Source organism: Dendrobium catenatum, unplaced genomic scaffold (genome assembly GCF_001605985.2).
Source record: "Dendrobium catenatum unplaced genomic scaffold, ASM160598v2 fragScaff_scaffold_220, whole genome shotgun sequence".
Lineage (NCBI taxonomy): Eukaryota > Viridiplantae > Streptophyta > Magnoliopsida > Asparagales > Orchidaceae > Dendrobium > Dendrobium catenatum.
This window is the reverse complement of record NW_021318682.1, coordinates 770,248-785,950: the sequence shown is the minus strand read 5'-3', so window position 1 is coordinate 785,950 and position 15,703 is coordinate 770,248. Positions and strand designations below refer to the sequence as shown.

General features: G+C 34.9%; 1 protein-coding gene across 1 annotated transcript; it reads right to left on the bottom strand.

The window, feature by feature from the left end:
* LOC110099760 (protein TRANSPARENT TESTA 9) lies at nucleotides 1-15,398 on the bottom strand (the record flags this gene model as incomplete). Its single annotated transcript, XM_020827015.2, is given in 14 exon segments — nucleotides 1-66; nucleotides 3,198-3,308; nucleotides 5,170-5,240; nucleotides 5,324-5,412; nucleotides 5,660-5,967; nucleotides 6,079-6,265; nucleotides 8,030-8,153; nucleotides 8,254-8,362; nucleotides 12,425-12,482; nucleotides 12,579-12,675; nucleotides 12,766-12,899; nucleotides 12,986-13,062; nucleotides 13,144-13,195; nucleotides 14,952-15,398. Coding segments are annotated over 14 exon segments (1,536 nt in total), but the record flags the coding sequence as incomplete, so codon positions are not given.
* Between the last annotated feature and the right edge of the window lie 305 nt (nucleotides 15,399-15,703).

Below are 15,703 nucleotides of genomic sequence, written 5' to 3'. Positions count from 1 at the left end.
CTCATCTCTATGTTTCTGGAGACTTGTTAAAGGCTCTTCCATGGTATAGGATAGTGCATACTGATCCTGCATGCATGTACACAAAAAAAGTGCCGTTCAATTTGACTATAAAGCAGAACTTCTATCCGACATATAGTTCAGAATAAAACACAACAAAATTAAAATGGCATATACAATTTTTTCTGTCTCAAAAAGAACTACAAAGAGCCAAAATAGAATTGCTTCAAGTGATATGTCATCAATCAACAATTGATAGATTATTGATAAAGCTCCCATTAATCAACAATCTAAAAGACTAAAAGTAGTCAACAAGTGTAATTGATAAACATGATTGGCTATTCTAGTGTGAAGATTGGCATAATTAAGGAGGAAAAAAGGAGAAAAAAAATTTACAAGCCTCCATAAAGATTGAATAAATCGAGAGCATCAGAATATTCAACAAATAATGATCAGTATAAGCACAGCTCATGCATAAAGTATGCAAAGTTACCAAATCAACAATAGCTTGAAAGATATTATTGCTGGAAAGTAGAAACTCGCATCAAGCAACCAAGAAACAACTCTTTCGATCTATGAACTGGAAAAACCAAATATCCTAGCATTATATGATCGATTCATAGAGCTGACCACAATGGTTGGGATAAGGCAAAGGATGATGACAATGATAGATCAATATAAAAATTGAAAAATCATATTTGCATTAGCGCAATATTGCAAAAAATGGAACGTAAGAGATGTTTGCCAGATATAGAGATAGACAGCTCAAATAAGGAATCCACACATCAACAGTGCAAGGAGTAAATTTTCAAGGAAGAATATTGGATAACGTTAAGCAATTTTCAGTGGAAGATAAGATTAGAGAGAGTCGCCTTAGATGGTTTGGTCACATTAAACGGAAGCCTTCCGATGACCCGGTTAGGAAAGTTGAGGTATTGATTTGACTTATGTTAAGAAAGGTAGAGGTAGACCTAAAAAGACTTGGTTAGAAAATATTATAAATGATCTTTCTTTATTAGATTTAAATGAGAATTTGACTTTTAACCGGACACAATGACGAAAAAGTATTCATGTAGCCAACCCCACATAGTGGGACAAAGGCTTGATGTTGTTGTTGTTGTTATGCAATTTTCATGTGAAGCATACAACAAACAAAATTAAAAGTTAACAAAAAGATGAATGAAAGAACATATCTAGCCCTCCTGCGTTCATTGTTGTTGCCTTGCTGATATTTATCACAAAGTGATATCTTGTTCATTACCATGGAAGATGCAGTAATACTGGAATTTCGAATGATAAAGCTGAGCTCTGTTATTAACAAGAAGATATTTGCTAGTGCAAAGCAGAGATCTACTAGTCAAAAACCCAGTTATTATATTCATGGATGTGGGGTTGATGCATGCAAGCATTTATTAGCTTTGATATGCTAGATTTAATTTGAACATAAATAGGATTTATGATTTCAAAACCTTAAAGCTTGATTACACCTTGCTAAATATTTAGCTTTCGCCACATATTCAAAATTTAATAGAGATTCCTCCTCTGTGAGTCAAAGGAACCTCATCAAATACCAATCATTAGATTTGCACAAGGCCAAGAATTAAAGCTATATTGTACACGGGGTATTTATTATTTTGTTTACTCTGTCTTAGTGCACTCTTGTCATAGTGTTGTAGAGTTTAGCAGAAATTTTTTTAAGTGTTGTAACTGTTTGGCTAAAAATTATTTTGATGCTGATACAAGTGATTAAATAATTTAAATAAATATTCATTTAAATATATATTATTATAACATGATAAATTAATCTTAAATAACATATAATTAATCAAAATAATGAATTAATTTAATAAATAAATAGAAAAAATTTATGAAAGCACTTTTTTGGGAAGCCGTCTAAATTCCATTCCAAAAAAGTTGCTTTTCAGCTTTCATACCTAATTTTTTTTCTCACAGATGTTAAAACAAGCACCATAAAATTGCTTATGTTGTTCAAGTAGAAGAGTGAATCAAAAAAGCATTACCAAATAGATTCTAAATCCAAGATTGTACATTTAGAGATTGTTATTATCAGTGGTAAGATGCTCTCAAATAAAAGAGTCTTATGTAAGCCATGGAAGCCAACACTAGAGAGTAGAAAAGAAAAAAATAAACAATCCATTCATGAGGGCCACCATCCAGCATCCTTCCCATTTTTATTCTCAAAAATACGTTTCCTAAAATTTTGTTCTTTATTCTTCTAAAAATTTTGTTTCCTATAAGTGAAAAGCTACTGAATTCCAAATATAATGCTGATCATCAGGTCAAAGAGTTACGCACAAATCAAGCCTTTCTCTACTTCTTCCAATGGTGAAATATCTAGTTGGTGCTGTATCTATCATCCAATTCTTTGTAGCCCCTAACATGGTGACCTTTCCTAGCTATTTTGTCCGTACAGTGAGAAGCAAAAATAGCTTCCAAGAACATAATCTTTGTCCAGCTTCCTAAAAGTTGTATCCTATAAGTGAAGGCTGCTGGATTCCAGATTTGATGCTTATCCTCATGGTTGAGGAGTTCTCCACAAACCCAGCCTTTCTAGACTTTATTCCTGAATTGTATATCAAGTTGGTGTTTTATATATGATTCAGTTCGGTGGCATCCCTAACATGTGACATGTTTCCTTGCTACTTTAACCCTAAAGCACAAACCAAAAACAGCTTCTAGAACAATCGTTATCACTTCAAGAGCATCTTTTGGGTGGACATTATTTGTTCTCCAATTTCTTTGCTGGCTATCATTGCAGGAGAATTCCTGGAGTATTATTTTCTATTAGAAGTAAGCATTGATACCTGGAACATTTAATTGATTATCTCTATGCTTGTTAATTGACAAATATGATGCTTTTCTTATTCCCTGTTAATTTGATTTACTACATTTCATTTAGTAGTTAATACTTCAAGTTGTGTTGTCAGCCTTGACATAGTATACACAAGTCCATCAGGAAAGATATGGTTCCCGGAAAATCATGCAATTCCAAATATGTCCAAGAACCAACTAGGAAACCAAAAAAAATGATAATCATTATTTTAGGAGAGAAACAGCCACTCTATGCAACAACTAAGAATAATGATTTGCAAAAGAGAAAATTTCAAAGTTGACAACAAAAAAGAGAAAAAGCATACGTCTCTGCTTATTGACAAATGACAAAAAGATATAAGACATACCTTAATTTTTTTTAAATAAATATCAAGCTCAGTATCTATTTTATCGCTGCCCCTATTATTTCTTGGAGAAAATAGCTGCTCTTCACCTGATTCCTCACCAACCAAAGCTTGCTGCTTGACAACAAAAATCCTTTTGCTTAAAAATTTCATAATGGTCAGCAGCAAAAGCAAATTATTGCATGCATCGGAACAGGATAAGAACTCGTCAACAAGAGTAAAATTAAAATTGATTCACTAAAGCATTGGAGAATAAAATAAGCTAATGCAATGCTATCTCATGAAATTGGTTCATTACTAGGAAAGCAAAATTAATATTTGGGAATAGTATTACATTGAATCAGTAATACAAGCCAATTATACTTTAGAAATCATTTTGTAAGTGATGAAACAATGGCACTAGCATTTTCTAAATTCCAAGAATGATTCTACTAGAAAACATAGCACAACTTGACGGACAAAAAAATATCATCAGCTCAATGCAATTATAATTATATATGATCTAAAAGGGCTGCAAACGAACCAAGTCGAGCTGAACTTGAGCATGCTCGAGCTCAAGCTCGCTTGCAAAGGCCTTTTTCGAGCTCGACTAGATAAAAAACGAGCTTTTTTGGTGTATGTTTGAGCTCAGTTCATGTTAACATTCAATCTTCATAATTTAGGCGTTATCAAGCCGGTTAACGAGCAGCTCTTTAACCGGCTCGTTTCATTCAAACCAGATCATTTGTATTAACTGCTCATTTAAACACCTCGTTAACAGGCTAGTTTAAACAAAACAAAAGACCTTAAATCGCCAGCAACAAGACGAATCTCGTCCACACTCTACATCTTCCCACTTCCACGGTTCACAATCGATCTCCCCATTTTTTCTTCGTATGGGGAAAAATCTAATTCTCCCACACGGTTTGGGAGTAAAATTGTGAATAAGAGCGGGACTGCGGGAACGAAGAGCGGATAGCAAAAGTGGAAAAACAATCGCGAATAATGAGCAGAACTGCGAGAGCGGAGGTGAATAATTTAAATAATTATTTAAAATAATTTATTTAGATTTTTTACCAAATTCTTTGCCACCCTCAGAAATTTTGAAGCGGTGGATGGAGAGCCTGAAAGGAGGATGGCATGTTAGGATTTTAGGATCTTTTTTCTAAGGATGTTTCTGAAAACAAATGCTTCATGTGTATATATCGTGCCATAGTGTCGATATTTGAAACAATTTAGTGATTTTCATTTTAAGTCTCACTGAGAATTAAATTATTAAATTAGTTAAAATAATTTAATAATATTTATTTTAACACTTTATTTATTTTAAGACAATTCGAGCTTAATATGAGCCGTAATCGAGCTTCTTAACAAGCTTGTTCATAAACATAAACGAGCCGAACGACACAATGTTCAAGCTTGTTTATTAAGATATTGAGTACTTATCAAAAGTATTTGAACTCGTTCGTTTAGCTTATCAAATGAACATAAACAAGCTCTTATCAAGTCGAGCCCCGAGCAGCTTGTCGAGCACTCGGTTCGTTTGCATCCCTAGATCTAATCATCATTACACCTGTTATTTTCCTATTTTGACAAGCCATATTAAATAAGAAAATGCAACAAGAATTCGTATCATTCAACTAGTCCATGTGGCAAGTGGAAATGATTGGCTTACACATCTTCCTTTCAATATAGTCCTTAAATCTTGCATAGCCATACATAAGGAAAGCTCATTTATGCAACTAATAGTTTAAACTCTTTGAGGGATATAGGAAAATGTCAGATGCCCGCACGAAAAATCATTTATAGGAGGAGGAGATAGAGTGTATAAAACATGACAGAGGGATATAAAAGAGGGATGAAAAATGACTTTAGATGATAGAATAAATTTATTTTAGTACGGAGTCATTCTAGTAAAACACAAGGCATATAAGACGCTAGTAAGCTAAAAAATCACTGCCAAAACAACAACAGCTCAACAATTTTTTATCCTTACTAGTAAAAGCTTCTTATGCTGCTTCCTCTGAGGAAGAATTCCAAGTCCATCTAGCATTGACTCATCTAATTCTACAAAATAGAGCACAGAATTCAATAAAAATATGGAAAAAAAACTCACAAAACACTAGTTAATGAAATAGATCAATTATCACCTTTAGTTTGCAATAAAGTAGCTAAAAAGCACAAAGAGCCAAGAGCTTGAACATCATTTCCGCTAACAACATAAGACAGTAACATTCCCCTGAAATAAATGATCATTAAAAAACCCTACTACCTCCTGAATAAAAGTTTAGATGAAAAAATGTCGCCTGTGATCTCTCCAGTTAAATGACAATTATAATAGGAATTCATGCAGAGTTATCAGTCAGGTGACTGGATGTTTCCGTAAAGCAAATAGTTTCTCACTCAGCGTGACCTAAATATCAATTTTGCATGCATGTTCCATGAGTAAAGTACATTGAATTATAAGAGAATTGATGTAAAACAACCTCAAGGTAACAAGAAGACCATTGCTATTTTTTTGTAAATCCGAGAACCATGAACAAGAGCCTTGCGGCTTTTTATTTTCTGAATATGAATGACACGGAGAAAAAGGTTCTTCCTCTTCCTTCTCAAGTTCCGAAGAAAGTTGGTAATCCCGGACACTGCCATTAGTTGTGGCTTCTAATTTCGGAATGAAAACTTCTGGAGGAAAGAATAAAGCAGCAGCAACGCTACTAGCTAACTCCTTGGTTTTTACAACCCGCAACACACAGCAAAGTAAATATAATGAGGTGGTGATGCCTATTTCTGTACCCTGTCATCATAAGAAGGAAAAAAATATTTACAGAAAGAAAGAAGGAAAAGCAAAACATTTAGAATAGCAAAGCATCAGACATCTCTATTAAGGATAACAATAAACACTTACAGCCTTTTGCTTTCTCAAAGAGGGTAGAAGCAACGGAAATACTAAAAGCTGCAAGATGTTATCAGTTATTAATCTCCCAAGATCTGGAATCCCAGCAGATATAACATCACTAAAGTAATAAAAATTGTCTTCTATTTCATCAACTGCAGCAAGTATGCTAGAAATTGAATCTTGTGAATCAGGGTTACTGCACCAAGAACAGATGATACACGTTAGAGTGGAGATCATGTGCACCTCTCATGCATGCACATTAGACCCTCTGCTATACTTGGACTCTGTTTAAAGGGTGGCAAAGACAATAACTTAAACCGGAAAAAATGATAGTTTCCGAGGTTAAATTCATTTGGGTTCTGAGTTGTTTGGATAAACTGATTTGCTTGCTCTGATTTAGATTAGAATTTTTGGCAAGCCTATTAAAAAGAGAAAACAAGCCAAATCAAATTATAGAGAAAAAGATCAAAATAGTCCTTTGACTTTTTGTGAAAGACCAAAATGATCCCAACTATATTAAAGGATCATTTTGGTCCCTCAAGTCTTTAAAAAAGAATCAAAATAGACCCATTATGAAACTATTTTAGTTCATTTTTAAGGAATTGAAGGACCAAAATAATCCTTTAATATAATTGAAGACCATTTTGGTCCTTCATAAAGAGTCAAGGGACCATCATGATCATTTTCTCCCAAATTATACTATGAATGATGTATTGCTCGTGTTATAAAAAAATGAATAATCTTAAATTTCTAGCTTATAAGTCCATTTTCTACTATTTTATGTCAAATCAAAGATGCCTGGCGAAACCAATGCAAACCAGCCCAAAAGTTATAGATTCTAATTCTAAACTAAAAAGGTACAGAACCAAACTGTTCAGTTTCACTTTTAGTCAATATGATTTTGGTCTCCACTTTTGATTTTCAGTTGACTCCAAACCTTGGTAGATTTGGAAACAAAGAAAATTGTGCCAGCCTACTCCATTTGACATGATGAAACCTACCACCAAGATTGTTGTGGCCTGACTAACCACCATGTAAGACAGAAACCTCGAGCACATGGGATTTATAGTCCTCATATTCAGAAAAGGAAAAAAAGATGAAAAAGAATAGGTCGCCCATTTATTAAGCTATTGATGCAAGTATTATGCAGGATAAATAAAGCAGATACCCAAGGGTCTAAAAACTTAGTTCAATATTCATTCATATGGACGGTGTCAATATTGAAGGCTAAGGCATTTGAAGCTTTTCAGCAGCTTACCAAAGCAGTATGACGTGGTTGAAGGCTATAAATTAGCTTACCAATGGTAGAACAATAAAAAGTTGCTGAGAAAATGACCGGTTGCACATATATAGGAAGCAAGAAAGGCGACAACATAAATAAAAGAAGATACCGCATAACTTAGCATTGTTGGTTAGCTTTAAAGGTGAAAAATCAAACAAAAATTTTGAGGAAAAGGGGCTTTTTTGCCAGCCTGCAAACATGTTCACTTGATGCAATGAAAAACGGAGGTCTGGAAATGGAAATCCACGAAGGAATAAGAATTGTTATTGACAGTAGTATGCATAAGTGAGTAGGCAAATTAGAGATAACATAAAAGGAGAATATGCAAATTGAGACATAAAACAACAATTCACTACAGCAGAAATAAAGGTTCCTCAAAGCACATTATGCTGACTATCTTTTTATGAGATACAAGTTGTCTGAAAAGGGGCACATCAAAGCTAATATGCATAGAAAGAAAAGAAGTTCTCAGATAAAATAAACACCTCATGCAACACTCAAAAGAATGATTGGAGAACAAAAACTCATTAAGCAAGCACCAATGAATTGGAACAAGCTCATGGTTATGACTTCTTTAGATAAGCAATACATAAAATGTCACAAATGGGCATATATTACTTTCATTCTTCAAGTAAAAGAACTATGCTGATAGCTGCTTTCCAAAATTTCATTTCTTACATAATAGTTTTAGAGACCCTGTCCTCCAAACTGATGCACTGCTTCTGGAAGTATTTAACCAAATCCGAAAAGTAATCAGACAAGGGAATGCTCGAAACATATTTGTTCACGAATTCATCTCCAACTGAAACAGGGATAGAAAATTAATAAAATGAAATGTGCGCTAGTTTAACAGAAAAGCTCGGACTGCCATTGGATTAGGAACCCAGACCTTACCAACTTACCATGATAGACATTTAGTGTCAAAGCACGCACTGCAATACGAACCATGCTTTCATCATGAAAAGCAAACTTCACAGCTTCTACATAGAGTGGAAAAGAAACCACTTCATCCTTCAAGAATGAAAGACAAGTAACTTAGAGAAAATGCAGATTAAACTATATAAGTGGAATGAAAAACTGAAGGAAAAAAAGCAGAGATGTTCATGTAAACAGCCAAACAATCTTCTTCATGATAGGAAAAGACAGAAAATTCAAGCTTCAATGCTGTTAATACATAATTAAAAAACCAAGAAGCATTCCCAGGAATGATGCAAATTTCCTTGTGGACAATTTATTCAGAAAGAAAAATTAGCGCCATCATAGTGATGATGATAATAAGAAGAGATGAGAATCATGCAACTGATTTTCTATAATGCACAGCTAAGGTTGCATTGCATAAAACAGTCCCCCAAACCCTGCCTTCGGTGAGACCCTCGTGCTTTGGATATGCCTTTAATTAATAAGAATGATAATGGGGACTCCATATGGAGCATATAAAAGTAAGAAGACTCCTTTTGATGTGAAAAAGTTTGTAATGGATCTGTGGAAATGTGGATGACTTGCCTTTAATTTTCTAAAGTGATAAAAGAGAAACGAGGCTTGAACTAGAAAAGTCTTCTAAAGTCAGAAAGAATAAGATGAGTAAACCAAATGAACTCGAGGGGCTGATAGAGAGGAAGGAAAAGGAATGAATGAAGAGAGAGAAAGGAGAATTAGCAACCACCTAATGGGGAGGGATTGGAGCCAGCTTGCTTGCAATACTTAAGTATTCATATATTGAAATTCTCTTACTAGAAATTTCCATTTATAAACAGGAATTTAAATTCAAGTAAAGAAATCTAAAGCAATCAAGAGAAATAATATAGGTTACCACAAAAAAATTATTTTTTATGAAAGAATTCTTTTAATAAGTAATTCTTATGAGATAATTAATCTAAAGATGGTAGGTGATTGTGAATTCAGATCCGGTAAAGACATGTCTAAACAAGGGCAAATTATTGCATCCGGTCACCGGACGCGGAGATAGGTCCGGATATTAATAAAATATTATTTTAAATTAAGCGCGTCAAAAGCGCAGGTAAAGCACAGTTAAAGCGCAGTCAAAGCGCAATCAGAAGCGCAGGTAAAGCGCACCTAAAGCGCAGTCAAAAGCGCATATGACGTGGCATGTTTTTATTGGATGTCCAAACCTATTCTGCGCATCCGGTGACCGGATGCAATAATTTGCCCTAAACAAGGCTGGTGATGATATTTTATTATTTTGAATAGCATAATCAATATCACTCAGGGGTACTAAGAACTCCTCTCAAAAGAGTTGATGAATTTGTAATACCCATATATAAAAGAAGGTATTGAAGCATATGCTTCCAAAAACCATGTCAATATCAAAGAATCAATATGATTTATGCATGTCACTAAAGAGATGATGATTCATAATGCCAACCACAAAGAATTGAGATAAATGCTAATGATGATGTGATAATGCCTGCAAAATCTATAAAGAAATTGATTTTTTGGTGAAGGAAATCGGTGTATGCCATTTGTAGATGACATAGTATTACTAGGTGAAAAAATATCTAAATTAGAACAATAAACTTATGATTAGCATAATAGGTACAAGATATCTAATAGTAATGGATGCAAAAATGATAAATTATCAATCAATATTACAAGAAGATCCAATGATATCCAAGTGTAATAAATTTCAGTATCTTGAATTGATTATACAAACTAATAGACATATTCATGAGGAATAACTTCAATTAAACCTCAGTAGTCAATATGAAAATGTACCCTAGGAGCATAATATAATATGAGAATTTCACATATACTTAGATGTAGAAATTATAAATATGTAATTCCCATAGATATGTTACATATATCTTCAAGTTAAGCAACAAAGAAGCCGTTGATACCCACATTCAAACAAGCAGAAATGAGAAATTGCAAAGAGAAAAAACTATAAAAGGTAAAGCTATTGTTAAATTTAGAGAATTGGAGAGAGAGAAAAATGCTTAATTTTATTACACAAAATTATCCCTATTTATAGATCTACACAAGATATCTTAATAAATAAATAAATAACTACTAAACATGCATAATTGCCCTAATATAATCCTTCCGAAATTAGCCACCCAAATATGTAAGGAGATCGGCATGATCCAGGTGAGCCTCCCATGGATCCCCATCCTGGTCATAGGATCTAGAGTCAAGGGATAGCTAGGATTACTGGGGCGGTATTTGACACTCCCCCTCAAGCTAGGGAAAATAGATTTGTTATACTCAACTTGGTAATCATACCCAACAAGGTAGAGTTATCAAGTCCTTTAGTGCACAATAGATTCCTCCATTTGGTCAAAACTTTGGGAGGAATTAACTTCAGACATTTCGGCGATAAATGATAACGATGAATGCATATCAATTAAGCATGCAAGGTGAAGAGCAGCAATGAAGTATGCGTGAACAATAGCCCTCAAGATACCGGAAATGGCAATAAATGCTGGTGGTTAAACAACAAGGAAAGTGGATTAATTATCCTTTAGGTCTATCTCCATCTCGGTTCTCAAAGGAAAGCCGACAATGAATGAACAGCAGTAGAAAGAAAAAAAAATATGTTTTTAAGTTTGCAGCAAGCTTCAGAGACAGCATAAAAAAAATGTCTCAAGCAACCCAGCACTCGGCACGTCGAGCTAGCCTTCGGCCCAATGCAAATCAATCGTCCGACTCCACACAAACAGACACATGTTCGATTAGCCTCGTACATGCACTCGCAAGGCCTCTGATCCCATTGGTCTGATCTAAGGAAGGAGTGCAAGTCTCGCACTCTTGCATGTCCCAGCCCTAGACCCGCTAGAGAGGGGAGTCTCGACTCTTTCTAGACACACGCAAGAGGAGCCCTCTCACTCGATCTCTTAGCATAAGGACCAGTATTCCTCGTAATTCCAGCAATGAAGGCCGGTGGAAGGAGCAATATTCCTCATACTTCGAGCGATGAAAACAGGTGGAGGGAACAAACGATCAAGAAAACTAGCGGCATTCACTTCTTTGGTGTAATATGGAGCGGCTACAGCCTTCTTTTCTACCTTCACTAGAGCTTCAATAAACTCCTCAGCAATTGGGCTAGGCTTCGACGTAGAATCCTGCTTGGAATTCTTGGAACCATAACCAGCAAGTCCACCACAGCTCTTGTTAGTCCTTAAGCCCCTCATTCCCAATACCTTTGATCTCTCATTCATCTAAGGTTAAGCAATGTTGCTTCGCTTGTCCCCATCAAGATCCAACGGACGGCTAGGACGGCTAAAATGATATTTGACGGCAATAAATGATTGTAGTAAAACATGGTTGGTGATATAATATTAATTATTAAAAATTGACTCATATAGTTGGGGCATGTACAAAAGAAGTACAAGGAATGATTAAATTAAATAGGAGGGGCTAGGAAGGAGAAGTGGTAAACCAACGACAATATGACAAAAAATTGGGTGAAATAAAATGATGTTTTTGCACTAAGTAGGAATGAATGGAGGGAGTTCATAATGCTTGCAGCAAAAATAGTTAATACATGATTGTTGAAGGGAATTGAAGTCAACTCATTCTCATGAGTTTTAAATTCACATTTAATGATGCCTTCACGTATATAACTAATGCAGGTGAAATAGTACTATGGTAATTAGTATCATGGATGCTTACTCCAAATAACAAACATAATATATTGTTTTTTTTTTTAATCTTGACTAATAAATCTAATTTTTTACTTGTCTAATCATTCTATAGCAGAAAGTATGTGATTATAATCTACTATATGCCAATGTGTGCGTATATTTATTAATACAAGCATCTAATTAGGTATTTCAAAAATGCCTCATTTGTACTTCACTACATGATATGCTAAATCTTCTCTACATAAAGTTGGTATAATATATGCAGGCTAAATATCAGTTTCTTTTATTACAGCGAACATTTAGAATAACAATATCTGCACAAAAACATTTTGCCAAGCCTATGAAAATATGAATTAGCAAAATAACATTTCAAACATCATTATCTATCATTTAAATTTTGAGAAGACTGTAAAAAACAATGAAGATGGGCAAAAATCAGTACTAGCGACTGAATGAAAAAGGAGATACATACATTTTGTGTTTTCACGAGCAATGGTATCGTATTCTTGTTTAATTTTACACTTATTGCCCTTCATGAGAGAAGAAAAAGTATAAGGTAGAGAAATAAAGTATGTTCCATCAACAGCCACTTCAAGCAGGCAGCAAATCAATAGCATGTTACTAACCTTAAGAAGGATATATAGTAGGACAGCAGTTCATCATTGTGGAAATCAAAGGAATATGTTATGAGGAAGTTGATGTGCTCATTGCTGAAAATATAGTCTACAAAAAACATGCCAAAAATATCGATTGAAATTCAAAAAGCGAAATCCTGTCTGTTTTCATTCTAGTGTACTCCTGTGTTGTACTTACAGATTGCATGTTCGCTTCTTAGGTTCTGAATCATGATGCTCATGGTCTGCAGCAACTGAAGTGCGACTTTTGGATGTTCACTGACCTTCAGAATTCTAACAAATTCTCCCATGATCTGCTTCTCCATGAAGAATCTAGGAAATATTATCAGTATTAGGGTGCATGCAATGACATTAATGAGTAAGTAATCAAATAATTAGTCTATCAACAAAAAGCTCACTCAAAAAATGAAGGATCATGCTGATCACCGTAAGTAATCAGTTCTGCAATTGATCTCAAAGCTTCGATAACAAAATCCTTCAAGATAGAAGTTTAAAGAGTAAGGGAAAAGAGTCCAATGCATAAGAAACAATCAAAATTGAAACCAAGTGTATTTACCTTATTAAGTTCATTAACATATTGAACTTTTTGCAGTTGTTCAGTGAGATATCTGCATGTGATATTACAGAATATTCAATATTAATGGAGCACTAAAATGAAGTAAATTATCTGCTGGATATAATTGCATAAATCATATTTGAACATCTCCCGTTTCAGAAAATAACATGTGGGTACCGAATAGGTGAATATATTTCATGTACCACTTTTATCTATAAATTCTATTATCACAGATTACCTGTATATTATATTAGAAACCTTGCACCACTTGCTTACATGCAAGCTTTCCATATTTAAGTGACTCTTTTTGATGCTATGCCCTATAAGTGACAAGAACGAACACAGAAGCAGTTCATATATATTTTGACAAAGATTTTGATGGTATTTCTTTCATATACATTACTCATGAGCTGTCAGATAGTTTATTGATTTTATGTTAGATTTTCATTTGTATATTATACTATCACAGAATTGCTGATCAACAAAATTTGATTGCATATAAGTAGAAATGCTTTTCATATCTGGATTCAAATCAATAAATTCTTTGAAAGGTCAAGAGTGATGCATATGAAAGAAACGTTAATATACAAACTCATTGATCAGGTGATCTCTGATAATAGAATAAACAAGTAAAATTGATACATCAATTCAATAAATTCTTTGACAGGTGATGAGTAATGGATAATTGCATATGAAAGTAAAACCATCAAAATCTTGCTCAAAATACCTATGAACTGCTTCTGTGTTCCTTCTTAACATATCTAGTGATAATGAAATGTAGAAAGCTTGCACACAAGCTATTGATGGATGAGAAAGCTGTAACATATTATGAAATATGAAATTTGAATGAGCAATACATGATCATCATCGAAGCATGACCCACAGGAGACATTAATTTTACTCAGTAGGGGTTGATACCTTCCTAAAAGTCCCCATTATTCAAAACCAGCTCCTAACAGCGCCAGAGAATTAAAAAAAAAAAACTAACTAAAAAAAAGAAATGCCAAAAAAACCCAAAAGCATAATTTTCCTTATTTGCGAGTTCAAAGCAGTCTGTGAGAAAGGAAAGCAAATCATTAGGGCATATTTGGAAATGCCCGTGATGGAAAATTGAGTGAAAGGAAACTGAAAACAGCAGATGTTTTTAAAATGTCAAGCTGAAGGAGGCTAGAAATAGCTAGCTTACACCAGAAATTCTAGCATAAAATCAGATGAGGTCATTGTTAATGAAGCTCTACTCGTATACATTTTCTTATCAGAGGATGTGACAACGAAACACACCATTTCATCACTGAGTTCTACTGCACTAGCTTCTAAGTTCTATTTGCTGGATCTTCTGCTAGATATCCCATAATTTTGATTTTCACATGAACTAATGTTTTTCCAACATGATTTCCCCTTAAGTAAAAAATGCCCTAGCACACAACGCAAATCATCCAAAATGCAACATTCTGCAGTTAGAGCACAAGTGCTCAATCTTGGAGCATTCCCCTTCACAAAGAACTTGCGAGTGCCAGCATCATATGTGCTTGCAAGGTCTACCTATTTTGATTTCTAAAACTTTTACACAGCAACTTCTGCGTGCAAGTGGTGCTAATTCAATTCGTTCATGACCCCGACGGCATCTCAGCAGACTTCTCTAGCGACACGACAGGCAGAACTCCAAATATTAAAATCAATGCCAACGGAAACAAAAGAAAACCCTATTTACTGTCCGAAAAATCAAAAATAGCAGACAACCGCATTGCATGATGCTGCCATGAAGAGCCCTAGCAGAAAATATAGATGGCGGAAACAGATTAACGAACCGGAGCTCGTCGACGGAGAACCGGTTTCTTGGCCGCCAGAAGGAAAACCACATGATGAGGGGAACCAGAGTTCCAACGGATCACGCAGCGGTGCTCCGCTCACACCCAATCGGTATCGCATCCGCAGCCAACCTAAGACCCGGCCGTCCTGTTCATCCAGCTCGCCAATTGCGGGACAGAAGTGGACGGATCGAAGCCGATCGATCGCCTCTTCTTCACTCTAATCAATCCAGGCACGGCGTCTGGCTATGGTGTTGCCTCGGCCCTTGCACAATCGTGAAGGTTTGTCGCCGTTCGCGATAAAGAAGAAAATATATTCTCTTTGCTTTGCTGCACGGAGCTCCGGGATTTGTCGAGAGGCGGGCCGTGGGAGAAGTTGGCCGGCTTTGTTTCGAGAAGTACAACTAGGAGAAGACAGCGAGGAGAGCCCAGAGGTCTATCGCGGGGAAAATTAATAAAATATCCGCTATTTATCTCCGTTGATTAATTTCTTGCCTCGATCGTTAAAAAAAATTACTATCATCAGATAGTTATATTTTTATTTGATTTCATATGTCATATAAGAATCTAAATTTAAAAAAATATTTATGATTTTACTTATTCAGTATTTATGTTTTAGATTTACAACTTGTAGATAAAAAAAATTGAGGATTATGTTTGATACATCACCACAAAATTATCTTGATCAGGCACAGATCTCGAGGCAAAAAACTAGTTGGAAACTTCAAAAATTAAATTTGAGAGCACCTGAA